We start from the raw sequence: 14,505 nt of genomic DNA, 5'->3' as shown, positions 1-14,505 counted from the left end.
ACTCTTCATTTGACTTTTGCTGTCGTTCATTTTCTATGTTAGGTGAGTTTACTTGTGAAGGTTTTTGTTCTTGCTGTGGCGGTGTCTGCTGCTGCTGTTGTTTTTGTTGTTTTTGTAGTGAATCCTGCAGACTTTGCTGATACTGTTGGTATTGTTGTAACAATGCACCAGGTGATAAACCAGCAATAGCTTGAGGCACTGCTGGTCCATATGGGAAGAGGCTTTCCATCCCACATATTGGAGGGAGATAACCACCTTGCATTGTTCCATGAAGCTGGGGCGTGAAGTATGAAGCAAAGCCAGGAATAAAATATGGCAAGAACTGACCACCTATAAAAGAAGCTGGGTCACCAGAGAAAGCATTTTGAAGTGCTTGCAAATGAGCAGGGTCCATATGTGTTTCAGCTTTGCCCAACATGGAAAGAGCAGATGAGATTTTTTCCTCTTTTTTAGATTGCCTAACTTCAGATTTTGCAGCCTCTGATTCCTCCTCTTTGATCTTTTTGAATTTGTGTCGCTTAAGATTTTTGTCCAAGTCTTTGTTTTGTTGATCTGTCTGCTGTCCTGATAAACAGGATGATGACGAGGATGGATGGGGTGGTGGAGGATGTGGTGGTGGGGGAGTCTGCAGCAAAGATTTAGTGGGTGCACTGCTAAGAGAGAGGGCAGGAGATGGAGTAGCTGAAGTAGGGAACCCAAGCATGCCGGCACCAGGAGATGTCAAATCTGGAAAGTCAAAAAAAAAAAAGACAGTATTTATAACATGTTTATGTATATAATTTATATTCAATCTAGCCTTATGGTTACAAAGAAATGATAGCAAATAAAATAATACTGTTTTTTGGCCACATGGAATTTGTGGAAAAGTAGGCTAATCTAAAATGAATACTACAAAGCAGATACTTAAGCAGAACTGTAGGCTTGGACATAATAAAAGACAATAAAAGATAAACCATGTTTATCAGCTATGGCAGTTGGGCCTGCTGTCATTTTTTCTATTCTACTTTTCTTTAAGGTAAAATAACTTATGAAAAAGTGGAAAAAGAAAGGGATGGTCTAATTTTCTCTGTTCTTTCTCCAGCATCTGTTCTTGTTGAAGATTACGAGAAAACCAAATATAAGCTTTATCTATGCAATGCCTTTTCTGCCTGCCATCTCCTGGGTTTCAACAGAAATTAGGTGGAAGGCAGCACAAAAATAACTGAACACATGTACACTTAAAGCGGTCCTTCGGTCATTTTTCATCTTTCCATCTATTAAATCTTCTGCCCTTGTTGTTTTAACTTTGGATAGTAAAACATTTTTTTTTCTGCCAGTAAATATCGTATACAGTCCACTTCATCTTTCTTGTCTAGTAAAAAGCTTAGGCTTATGACATCATGCACAGCTCTATCTCTCTCTCACTCTCGGGGGAGTTTGCCAGGAATGGAGGGGGGTGAGACATAAGAGAGCCAATGAGAACTGCAGGGCTGGAGGTGTGCCTCTGTGTGTCTGTGTAAATCCAGGAAGTAAACAGGCAGCAGCTTCAGCTGATCACAGTTAAAATGGTTGCAGCCAGACTCAGTGGAGGGAGATTTCTGCAGCATATTTGGCAAGTACAGAATCATTGTATATATAAAATAAAATGCAAAGCGAAACTCTAGGCATACAGATGAAATATATAAGGTAGCTTGTATGTCTGCCCATTCAGTCCTGAAATTCACATACTGTAGCTCTACCCCATAGCACAGCCCTGTCTAGCAGGGAAGAGGACTTAATATTTATCTTTTGCAGCTTAACCTTCACTTACAGGTCCCTACCCTATCCCCACCCAGCAACTGGCCAGTAAAAAGAGAAGAAGCACATTGCTGAGCTCATCTCTCTTTCACTATGTTCTCTTCTACTATAAGCATGTTCCATGCATTGCAGGACACCTGATTGGGTTATTGTGCTTATTTCCCCTTACCCTTTCTGAGCTTCACTGTACAGACTGTACAGTACATTGCAAGAGGTTTATACCAAGCCAAATTCAGGTACTTACACTGATTGCATTAAACAAAAAAAATACATTTAATATTGTATTAATGTTTACATAATTGCATTAATATTGGTCTTTTATACCTGCCTGGAGTTTAGCTTTATTGCTCTGTGTTTATATAAGTAATTCTGTTTCAATAATATCTTTTTAAGCTGCTTTTCTAATTGTTACTACCATTAGTTGGGAACAACAGATACTGTATGTTCTAAACACAAAATGTTTATTTTTTATTTTAACAGATATAATATTTGAGCATTTTTTATGTAGTAAACATGTTAGCTGTAAATTCCATGGTAAGCCATGCCAAAATAAATATTGCTAGATAAGATCAATCTGATGTACACAAGCCTATATTCCCTGTGGATTAGTCAGAAGATCCTGTGTTGGGGCTGGATCACATTTTGTAATCAAATACTCACTGAAAAAAAAATATGTAGGTTGCCATTTCTGAATGGCAATGCTAGTTGCCTAGCTATCTTTGGCTATATTATGTCACTGACATGGAACTAGCCTCTAGAAAGTGAAGTGAAAACTCCTAATCTGCACGCTGATGCAATAACTTCACACCATCTATGGCCTGCCTAAGACTTGAATATCATTATTTTTCTTGATCGATTCCCCATCAACACAGTCAGTGTTGGTGGGGGGGAATCCCTCAACAGAACTAGTGTGTTCTACTGGTGGAAGGGAACAGGGAGCCATCCCTTTCATGAGAACACAGTGATTATTGCTAGCGACTATAGCTGCTGGCAATAATCGCATGCCAAAAATCCGACATGCTGGTTGTACCCAAGTTGATTTATGGATCGACTTGGATACATTTAGCTTCCTAGCCAGTCGCTGCTAAACCAGCTGAGATTTAAACCAGCTTTGATCTTTTCCTGTTATAACACAGACCTAATAATTTGTTTGACCGAAATTACAATAATTCACAGATCAATAAAATATATGAGAAGCAACATTATCATTCCAGTTTATTAATTAAAATATTAATAGCATGTAGTCTTTTCATAAAGCTGCTGCATTTTTTTATGATCACATTTATATTAGAAAAGAAGAATCAAATATTATGATTCACACTTACTGTTTGCACTCTGTGTAAACCCAGGCAATGGAGACGGGCTGTTCATCCCAGGAAGGAGAACTGAAGGAAGGCCAGGTAGCCCTTGGTAAGATGCTGACAGATTGAGACCATGAAGAGAACTGCTCTCCAGCATACTCGTCTGCTGAACAGTTAATCCCAAAACATCTGAAGTCTTCTTTATCCGATCCAGTTCTTGTTGTGCCATCAGTTGTCGAACAGTAGTAGGGGCCAAATAGTCCTTCTCACGGTCAAGCTGGCTTCCCACTGTTTCTCTCACCTTTGTAATGTGTTGCTTTGAAAATATATGATCTCGAATGGATAAACGTGCTGAATATTTTACCCCACAAAGAGAACACTCAAGTTTGGTTCCATCTGGCCCAGTTTGGTTAATCATGAAAGGCTTCCCTATGTTAATTTTAAATTTCTTCTCTTTTGCCCGTGCATTTTGAAACCAAACTTGGACAACACGTTTGGGAAGACCAATCTCATTGCCCAGCATTTCACATTCTTGCATTGTTGGAGTCCTATAATCACAAAAGCAAGCTTTGAGAACTTTTAGTTGAACATTACTCATTTGAGTTCTGAAGCGTTTATGACCTGGTCGGTCATGATTTTTGGCTTTGAAGAGGCTGTTGCTACCGAAAGAGTTTGGTGAGCTGGGATCTGGATCTGCAATACTGGATGTTTCACTGCGGTCAGCATTGTCCTCATACTCATCAGTCATGTATATACTTTGGTCAAGATCACTTTCTCTGTCCATGTTATTGTGTGATGTATTTGTCAGAGAAAAGAAGAAACTCTCGTCACAGTTATCAATTGTGGGAGTAGTTCCTGTTTTTGGCAAACTATCATTCATTTGAATTTTTGGTTCTTTGGGAGTTTTTAAATATTTAGAGCTAACAGTCATGGTTTCTACATCATTGTTTCCTTCATCCCCTGTAGTAGCATCACTAATTGCTGTGTTAATTGATGATGTTTCATCAAAATCGTTTTTGCTTTGATCAAACCTTTCCACATGAGGTTGATGCAAGTTCTCTATGTCTTCATTGCATTCTGCCCGAAAAGATGATGGGCTTAAAAGATTCTTCGGTGATAGCTCAGCAGTTTTGCTTACTGGTGTGGAAACAGTAGAAGGCATATCATTTTCACTGAACTGGTCATTCTTTGGAAGTGTTGGATAATCAAAAAACATATATTTATTTGGGCTTTCACCACCATCATCCATTCCAGCAAGAGGACTTGGTGGCAAACTATAACCAGCCTGCTTTCCCTCATTCCAATGTCGAGACCTAATATGACTTTCTAATGCTGACTTTGCTTTAAATAGTGCACGGCAAAATGGGCATCTTTTATGAGACTGAGCTGGACCTAAAGCTCTGAACTGACCTTTTCTTTCTCTGGCTCTTGTATTTTGAAACCAAACTTGCACCACTCTTTTTTTTAGGCCCACCTCTCTAGCAATATGATCAAGCATCTTTCGTGTTGGATTAGAATCCAACAGATATTTTTCATAAAGTATTTCAAGTTGCTCTGGTGTAATAGTGGTTCTTAATCGTTTATCTCGATGTTGATCCTCACCACTGTTGCCACCCTCCTTCTCGCTGCAGTTATTATCATCTTTGTCATCCATCTTCCTTTTTAGGGAAGCAGACACAGATGTGGCACTATGTGGTCCACCAGCCTGTGGAGCCATGTGAGACATGGAACTACCAAGTAACTGCCCTGCCATAAGAGGATTGTTAGGATCAAAAATCATATATGGCATGTCCATGGGCCTTTCTAAAAACTGTGAGTGGAGAAACTGATTTTGGGCAGCTAAGAAATGCATGTGTTGGTGCTCTTGCCACAGTTCCAAAGTTGGGAAAGCCACTGTACATTGATCACATTGGTATTGTAGCAGCTGAGGAGGTAGGCTGTTTGGCAATGAAGTCAGAGATATTGGTAATGGGCTAGATGGGACAGGTGTGGTTTGTGATGCAGATGAAGGTCTTGCAATTTGCTGAGACTGCCTTTGCTGAGATACAGATACTGACGGTGAAGGCTGTGTGTCAGATGATGTAGAACTGGACTGAATTAATTTGGAGGCTAATGAGCTAGCAATAGCATCAATTTGCTTTGGTTTTTCATTTTGTACATCGGGTTTTGGTGACGTTTTACCAAACTCTGGTCTTGGAGATGGAATTAATGGTGTACTTGAGCCTGAACCAGAGCTTACTGTTGTTATAGTTGAGGCTTTTGATATCTCTGCTTGACTGGATGCCTTTGGCAATATCTGATCTGTAGCATCCATTGAATCTTCAGTTTGGCTTTCATCTTGAAGATCATCATCTTCATCTTTATAACACAGCTTTTTCTGATGTGTAATTAAGTCAAATATTCTGGGAAATACAACATTGCATTTCTTACATTGATATTGCATGTTGCTAGTACGGATATAGCGCTCATTGGTTAGCTCTCTTTTTTCACTGTCTTTAGTTTCAGCTTGATTTTCATAAGTTTTTCTAGCTTTTTGACGGGCATTTTGGAACCAGACAACAATAACGCGTGTTGCCAAGTTAAGAACGGTGGATAGTTGTTCTATTTCATCATCCTTTGGGTATGCGTTAGTGTCAAAAAAGTCCTGTAAAACTCTAAGCTGATAGTCCGTAAACCTGGTTCTTGATGACCTTTTGCTAAAAGCGGAGTCTGACCTAAGAGTATCTAGTGAAGATAGTGGTGGCTCAATTCTTATATCCTCAAGAACAGTTATAGGGGGATTACTGAAATTGTATGGTGAATCTTTGTTTCTTTGACGTTCCTTAAATAAAGTGTTTCTAAACCAGTGTTTGATAACTTTCAAGGACAGACCTGATTTTTCAGCCATCTCCTGTATCTGATCCTCATTAGGAGAATTATTAATGTCAAAATAGGCACGTAGTATCTTCAGCTGGTCATCTGTTATTCTTGTACGTGGGCGTTTAAACTGGGAATGTCGCAGGAAATTTGGATCTAAGCCCAACTGTTGCTGGCACATCTGTGTAAGATCTGCAGATAAAGCATCCATTGGAGAAAGCTGCAGTGCAAGTTGTGGAGGTAAACCAGGATGCTGAACAGACTGCATCATAATTGATGGGAATAGGGGAAGGTCCAATGAGACTGGAAGCTGAACTGGAGGAGGAGCTGATGGTGGCGGTGGTGGAGGGGGTGGTGGAGGAGGGGGTGGAGGTGGTGGAGGGGGTGGAGGAGTTGGTGGGGGAGCTTGCAATGGTGTTGGGGTTGAACTTGGAATCTTCACTGGTACAGATGGCGTAAGTGGAGGTGGAGGTGGAGCCGGTGTTGGAGGTGCAGAAGGAGGTGGAGGAGGCGGTGGTGGTGGTGGAGGTGTTTCTGGAGACGGTGGTGCAATTGGATAAAGCTTATCATATGCCTCTCTGTACTGGCGAGCAAATTTTTCCAGCTCCCCATATGGAAAGAACTGTCCATGCACATGTTCTTGGTGACTCTTTAGGATCAAAATATTTGAAAATAACTTACTACATGCCCCACATTCTAGCTTCTCATTATTTTCATTTTCCCCAATCCTGTTTTTCTTTTGTACTTTTTGTCGGTTTTCATTATATTGTATAATCAATTCAAATCCAAAATTTTCTAGGAGAGCTTTTGCTGCATTTCCTCTAGCGCCAGAAGCAATACGAGGTGGTGGAATAGTAGGTTCTAATGATCTTTGCTTTTTTCCATCTTTGCTGTCTTTTGGAGCATCATTTTCATTTGCAACATCTTGCTTTGGCTTTTCTTGCTTTTCGGTGACCTCTTCGGGTTCTTTGTAACATAATGTATCTTTTGTAAGCTGGCATTCAGTACTTGACACATTAACATTGCTTTGTTCTTGTTTCATTATCCTGTTGGAATGGTGTTGCTTTTGTGGTTGATGCTGAGATTGTGTGGCTTGATACTGCTGTGCCTGCTGCTGTGCTTGCTGTTGTAGCATTTGTAGCTGGGTCTGCCCAACCTGATGTTGTGTTTGAATTTGAAGCTTTAAATCTTCAAGCAATGATCCCGCCATCCCAGGCATTCCAAATGCAGCAGAGGCAGGTAATCCTAAATCAGGATTTAGACTAAACTCTGTCCCAGGAATATAAAATGGGAAAAGAAACTGTGGCTGCTGGAACTGAACAAGAGCCTCTGGAGTCATTGGAAAGTGAGGAAGAAATGCTGGGTTTAAAAATTGGGGCTGAAAGTATGCAGCTTGTTGTTGCAGTTCATGCTGCAGTTGCATTTGAAGCTGTGCTGGTGACTGTGGTGGGTGATGTGGATGTTGGGTAGGAATAACCTCATGAGCTTGTTTTTTGTTTAATTCTTTGGCATCTAGGTGGGGTTCTTTGTTGTTTACATGTGGCAAACCCATAGAATCAAGCATCCCTTGGCTTGGGCTGCTAATATTCCCTGCTATGGTACTCCCACTAGTATTGTTACTACTTGGTTCTAGTTTTGCAGCCCTTGCCTTAGTTTGGTGAAGCACAGATCTCATATGAATTTCCAATGTAGAGCTTTGGCTGTATGCAACATTGCAAATGCTGCACTTGAATGGTTTGTTGTCAGTGCTGCTGTTGGTCTCTTGAGGAACTGGACTTGATGCTTCTTGCAAGACCTTTTTAAGTTTATGCAAATGAGACACAGAATTATAATGGACCAAAAGAATGTTCTTTTGTGTGAAGGATTCTTTACACACTGTACATTTATATGGTCGTGAAGGATCTAAAAATTTTTCCATAGTAAAATTTGGCCCTTTTCTAAAAGGCAATGTCCGCTTTGGTTCTGTGCCCAAGTCATCTGGAATAGAGCTACTGTCACTCCCAACTGGGCTAGCCTTTCCTTCATGGTCCATCTCATAATCACGCTCCGTGTCCTGCTCCAGGGAGTGCTCATCTTGGGCTATGCTTTCATTTTCAGCCCAGAGCTCTCCATTTACAGGTAAGGATGCACAAAGCTGCTGTAGTTCAGTCTCGCTTAACTCAGGGTGGCCCGTTTCCAAATGTTTTTTTAAAGCCAGGAATGTACGGAAGCTGCGTTGGCAAAGGCTGCACATGGTGGCAGCCCGAATAGCATGATACTGGGAATGTATCTGAAGCTTCTGCATAGTCTTAAAAGCCAAACTACAGTGGGTACAGCGGTATTTATAAACATGGCGATCAGAAACAGAAAGCTGCTGCCTCTTCTGCTGTTCACTTAATTGATCAGTTAGTAACTCGCAGTGCTTTCCATCTTTGTTGACAGATTTGTTCCATTCGGGGGTATCTAATGATTCCTTAAACATGTTTTGCTCTTCTGTTTTAATTTCAGCTCCAGCCTTTAAATCATCTCCACCTTGGATGTTTTTTTCCTCTGTTGGAGGGTCACCTAATTGAAATAAAGAAAAAAAAAAAAATAAGCATACAATTTGTGCTAATGCTTTTGTTCTCATTTGTATGGGCATAAAAGTTTTATGTGGATAAGCATTGTAGGATTTCTTTTTCATTTGATCAGCAACAAAGAACAAGCATGTAATACAATAAAATTAAAAGGCAGAATCTGCTGTACAAGCTCTTATGAGCCACGTTGCTGTAGCCATTAGAATATGGAAAAATGATACAACTGATATCGTTAGAAGACGGCTGGAGACTGGAGGTCTGCAAAAATAATTCATCTTTCTACTCTCCAGATTCATGTATTAATGTAAATATATAAGAAAGCTGTACAATATAGAACCATTGTGCTTTTTTCTTGTATGTTCTGTTTTATTTGAAACCCAGACATATTTTTGTTAATTTTGCCAAGTATTTTTTTTTTACAATGCTATTGAAAGGCGAGTGTATCCAAATGCTGTAACAGCTTGGTACATCCACTATCTCTTTCCATTGGTAAGAGCTTGGTACCTGAGATTATAAATCTCTCCCTCTTCAATGACTCTTACGAGGAGGTATCAGTGTTTGGTAATTAATTTTTTGCTAGCCTTTACAGAACACCTTTTCATCGGTTGCCTGGACTCACCTGTGAGTTTCCCAGATGACTCAGTGGTTGCAGCTGCAGGCTTCTCTGCTTCCATCTTGTCAAGTGCAGGCGGTGGCAGCAATACACTGTTTGGCATCACAACCTCTGGCACTGAAATCTGAAATTAAAAAGGATCATGAATCACACCATGTAAAAAGCACTAATGAAATTGTATTATTCAATCATACACAATCTGCAGAACAGTATCTAGGGGCAATTAGTATTCCTGCATTTAAGAGCTAAGGTGTTAGGTTCAGTTTCCACCACAAACACAATAAACACTGTGTTTTATACTCTCTGCACATATACAGAGGTTTCCTTTGGTTGCTCTCATTTTCACCCACAGTCCAAAAAAGTAGTAATAGGCTAATTCGCTTCTAACCAAAGGTCCCAGAATGATTATATCCATTATGCCAATATTCTATAGGTAGAAGAAATAAATAATATGCCAACTTTAAAGTTCTGCAGCACCCCCTCCCTATAAGAATAGGATTACATTTTCTTCAATCCCAATCATTGCCCAGTATTTAAAGAGGAAGTAAAGGCTATTTAAAAAAAAAATGCAACCTGCAAGGCAAAGGCATAATGAGCTAGTATGCATAGCATACTAGCTCATTTTGAATAACTTACCTGAACACGAAGCCCCCGAAGCGGTCCTCCGTCTTCATGTTCGCCGTTGCCATGTTTCCCGGAGTAACTTCCGAGTCTCGCTGCTCTGGCGCTGTGATTCGCTGGAGCCGCAATGATGTCACTCCCGCGCATGAGCACGGGAGCCGACACGAGTGGCATATCGCCGTGATCTGCGGCCTGCCCAGTGCTCCTGCGCACCGCTGTCTACGGCGCATGCGCCATACACAGCGGTGGCTGTCTTTTTGTAAATATCTCCTAAACCGTATAGGTTTAGGAGATATTTCTTGGACCTACCGGCAAGCCTTAATCTAGGCTTACCTGTAGGTCAAAGTGGTTTGTAAGGGTTTACAACCACTTTAAGAGTATGGAGGAGCATGTTTTTTAGGCCTGTATATGCTATGACCCTGACAACTTGTAACTTACATACAGCTTTTTTCCCAGCAACTAAAGGAATGACATAAGAACGATGGGAAAGTAAATATATGCTGTGGTGCTGGTCTGCATTACCATGAACTTGTTGAACCTAAATGAACAAACATATCTGTTCACTTCAAAGTGGACCTTGCAGTACAAGGTCCACTTATAACATCTGGTCCCCTGGCATATGGTATTTCCAAAATGAAAAAGCTTACATTTCACATTTACCTTACGTCTGTCTGCCGCATTGCAAGGAATGACATCACTATCCTTCAAAAAAGATACCTGGGGAATGATGAGAACCCCAAACCTTGTAAGAAGGCACTCCAGGTCCAGTGCAACAGTGCATTATTGCAAAATTTAAACTGCTTTTGGGTGCCCTAGGATGCTGGAATGAGAAAGGCATCACCCTCGCCTAGACATTGCGGACTGAAGACTGGGGTAAGGTAAGTATAAGGCCTAACATTTTTCTTTTTAAGTACATTTTGGAAATACTTTACGGGGGGAGGGTCTTAGACATTATAAATGGACCTTTCAAATTACCACAAGGTCTGCTTTAAGTACACAATCAACAGTAGTCCTGATCTGACGATGGCCTTTGAAGAGCAGTCCCCATTTTTTTGGGCTCATAGTGAAGAATCTGCACAACAGGACAATACAATGGGCAAGCTAGCACTTGATAAACATGTGTTCCGGTGAACTTCTTGCCTGCATCATTTCTTCTACACCCTAGAGAAGTTCCTGCTCGTTTGCATCACAAATCCCTGGCTATGCATATGATCAATGTGGCCCTTATGTGTGTACTGCTATCCTTTTAATGAGAGAGTGGCTTGAAAAGATTGATCATATTGCTGAGATGGAAGAATTGTTCATTATATCTCAAGACAAACTCTAAATATACCAAAACCTGGGTGTGCTGGATGCACATTGGCAGGACAGATATATATCTCAATTTGATCTCCACTGCACTGTAATCTGGAAGATGGCTACCGCCTGCAACCATATGGGCTACCAGCAACCTACCTAGACTAGTCTATATGACCACTTGCATCTGGCCATGAGTTTTAGGTAACCAGGTAGGGTACCCGAGATCGGAAGCTACTCTTTCACTTGAAATTATCACCTGTATCTGCCTCCCCCCATACCTCACTCCATTGCTGTCCCACCCTGTTATTAGCATCTCCTTGTGAGCGTACCCATTCTCCAATCGTCCCCCCTCATCTGTCCACCCATTAACATTTTTCCTTTCTCCCTTATCCCCATATTGGACATCCTTTTTCCCCTCTCAACACCTAGGGGTTTTTCTCCTAGTATACAGCATACATTAACAGATGCTCAGGCTTGGCAGCTCCACATCAGAGGAGGTCATAAGCTGGTAATGTCACCTCAACCCCTGGAGTCGGAAATGTTGAGAACACCCATTACCCTCCTGAAATGCCGTATAGCTACAATAATGTTTTTTTATGTGGTTTCCCCCTGTTTTTTATTGTTTATCTTCCTACTGCACATTTCACCACCAGAGTAATTTCTCTGGTTATGTTGTATCTGAAACTTTACTCCCTTTTGTTTACTTTTGATTTATCCATCAATTTATATTATATGCTATTGATGTTTTGGCTTTGTAACCACGTGAAGTTCTAATAACGCTCTTAAGGGAAAAAAAAAACATTTTGTCAATATTGCTCCAAATTTGTGACTACTCTTTGGGTCGGAATTATAGAGATTCTGTTTCGAGAGGTGTTCAGCCAAGTCGAAGTTCAATATATTTAGTTATTTCCATCTTCTCTTTTTTAATAGACTTACTGCCATGAGGAGCTTTTCTACACAGTCTGGAGACACACTGTGCAAATGAGTCAAGTGCAGCTGCAGATGCATTTTGTTACTGAGAACATCTTGGCAGAGAGGGCAGGAAATCACAGGCTGCACGGAATGCTGGGAGATGATGTGCATTTGAATCCGGTTGGAGTCTTTGCTGCTGTAGTTGCAGTAGGGACACTGATAGCACTGTCAAAGAAAAAGCATAACCAATTGTAAAATCCATCAATTAGGTGAATTACAGACATTCCATTTTTTTAATTTTATTAATATTTTTATATTCTGCCATATCCATACCTGTTCTTGGCAAACACTATTTTCCTCAGCTGTTCTTGATCTCTTAGCTGCACCATCCTCTTCTTTACTTTGGATTAACTGCCTCTTTACAGAATTCAGAGGAGGCTCCTTGTCAGGTGTGTGAGTTCCAGAACCTAAAAGGTTTAAAATAAATGATACATTTATGAGATCCCAATGTATTTAAATATTGGTATTTTAATAAAAGTTGGCAGTTGTAAAGTTAACTTATTGGCTCAAGGTGGTGGCAGTTATCCCTTTTACTGTCATGCCTTTGGCGGAATGGTAGTATTTAGATCCAGCAATATTTAGCGACATGTGGTTGGTGGCAAATACAATTTTTTTTGAGGGTTTTGGGGGATGTTATATCAGGATAGTGCTTATTCATGTCCTGGTTGAAATGTTATGACACATGCCAGCAGCTACTTTGCAAGACTGTGCCAACATTATTAGACTGTAGTTTGCTTGTAGATATTAGTGAGGTGTGAATGTATATGAGAATAATCAGTTAGAACTAAGGAAAAACTAAGCCTAGACAATGGCAACAAATAAGGTATAATGCATACTTCAACAATAACTTAACAGCAGTCAAGCATAGTGTGTAGATATTTCTTCTAATGTTGCCAACTGTAAGCATATTACAAACTCCCACTGCAGACTAGAATTATTATAACATATATTTAGGATAAGGTAAGCTAAAAAGGGAAAAAAATAAACCTTATTGCCCTCTAAAAATTTTCAAAAAACAAACAATATAGCACATTTTAGCACAATCATTGGCCACAACCAATTTGTACATCTTATTCACATGCCCCGTTTTATATTATGGCTAAAGAGTAAGAAAACATGAGAACACATTCAAACAGATTTTTTAAATTGTGTCTAAAGTCAAATTTATTAGTAGGGGCACAGGAACTTAACCTGTTACCATGAAAAAAATAATTTTGGGCTTTGGATACCCTCCAAGTCTGACCCTCCATGTGAAATATCTAACTAAACAGTGCTTTCTAGTCACAACCAATCAGAGTCTACTCTATATGATTTAACCACGTCAACCCCGGAAGATTTTCCATCTTAATGACCAAGTCATTTTTTGTGATACGGCACTGCGTCACTTTAACTGACAATTGCACAATCGTGCGACGCTGTACCCAAACAAAATGTATCTCCTTTTTTTTACCACACATAGAGATTTCTTTTGGTGGTATTTGATCACCTCTGCGGTTTTTATTTTTTGCGTTATAAGCAAAAAAAAGAACGACAATTTGAAAAAAAAGGAAAACAATATTTTTTACTTTTTCTAGAATAAATATCCCCCCCAAAAAATGTCACCAGTTTACGCCAATATTCTTCCACACATCTTTGGTTAAAAAAAAAAGAAAAAATATTAAATATATTGATTGGTTTGCACAAAAGTTAGAGCGTCTACAAAATAGGGGATAGATTTCTAGCATTTTTATTATTATTATTAATTTTTTACTAGTTATGGCAGCAATCTGAGATTTTTAGTGGGACTGCAACACTGCGGCAGACAGATCAGACACTTTTTTGGGGCCATTGACATTTATACAGTGATCAGTGCTGCTATAAAAAATGAACTAATTACTGTGTAAATGTCACTGGCAGGGAAGGGGTTAACACTAGGGGGCGATCAAGGGGTTAAATGCGTTGCCTCATGTGTGTTTCTAACTGTGGGGGGAGGGTGTGACTGACTGGAGGAGGAGATAGATCACTGTTCCTAATTACTAGGTACAGCAGATCTGTCTCTCCTCTACTGTCAGAACAGGGATTTCTGTGTTTACATACACAAATCCTCATTCTGTCTCTCTTGCCCACAATGGGCCCCCCCCTCCATGCAGTGGGCACGCGCGCTCACCTCTGCTATGGGTCTTAAAGGAAGGAGCCGATGTACCAGTACAGCAATTCATGAGAACGAGCTGACCTGCCGCCGTATAATGACAGCGGCTGGTGGGCAAGTAGTTAACCTGCCCTTGTAACAGGAATGGTTAAGGTTGCTAAGAGGGACTCAGTCACTTTGTGACACAACTAACCTAAAATACTGGGTGTTGTAATCCATGAAAGAGACATGTCAGCATCCTTTTCTAGTCTAAAACACGAAAATATATCATGAAAACATTTCCAGGTTTGTTTATGCGTCATGGAATTTCAACTCATTGATTCAGATATATTGGAAGTCACATTTTATGTCTAGTAACTGTTAGTAGACTCAATAAACAGGTTT

The 14,505-nt window shown here is 40.2% G+C and overlaps 1 protein-coding gene across 2 annotated transcripts in view; it reads right to left on the bottom strand.

Annotated features, from left to right (window-relative positions):
* ZFHX4 (zinc finger homeobox 4) overlaps nucleotides 1-14,505 on the bottom strand; it is a 207,830-nt gene that overhangs the window by 3,804 nt on the left and 189,521 nt on the right. For both annotated transcript variants that reach the window (XM_077492895.1, XM_077492896.1), the window contains exons 6-10: nucleotides 12,267-12,400; nucleotides 11,958-12,158; nucleotides 9,108-9,225; nucleotides 3,102-8,477; nucleotides 1-726 (exon numbers count right to left, since the gene is read on the bottom strand). The exon at nucleotides 1-726 is cut by the window's left edge and continues 3,804 nt beyond it. In XM_077492895.1, the coding sequence (XP_077349021.1) occupies nucleotides 1-726; nucleotides 3,102-8,477; nucleotides 9,108-9,225; nucleotides 11,958-12,158; nucleotides 12,267-12,400 (6,555 nt within the window). The remainder of the gene's footprint in view (nucleotides 727-3,101; nucleotides 8,478-9,107; nucleotides 9,226-11,957; nucleotides 12,159-12,266; nucleotides 12,401-14,505) is intronic.

The sequence above is a fragment of the Lithobates pipiens genome, unplaced genomic scaffold, assembly GCF_037356315.1.
Source record: "Lithobates pipiens isolate NorthernLeopardFrog02 unplaced genomic scaffold, aLitPip1_a1.2 Scaffold_19, whole genome shotgun sequence".
Taxonomy (NCBI): Eukaryota; Metazoa; Chordata; class Amphibia; order Anura; family Ranidae; genus Lithobates; species Lithobates pipiens.
The sequence above is the reverse complement of the archived record's forward strand: the minus strand, read 5'-3'. Positions and strand labels throughout refer to the sequence as shown.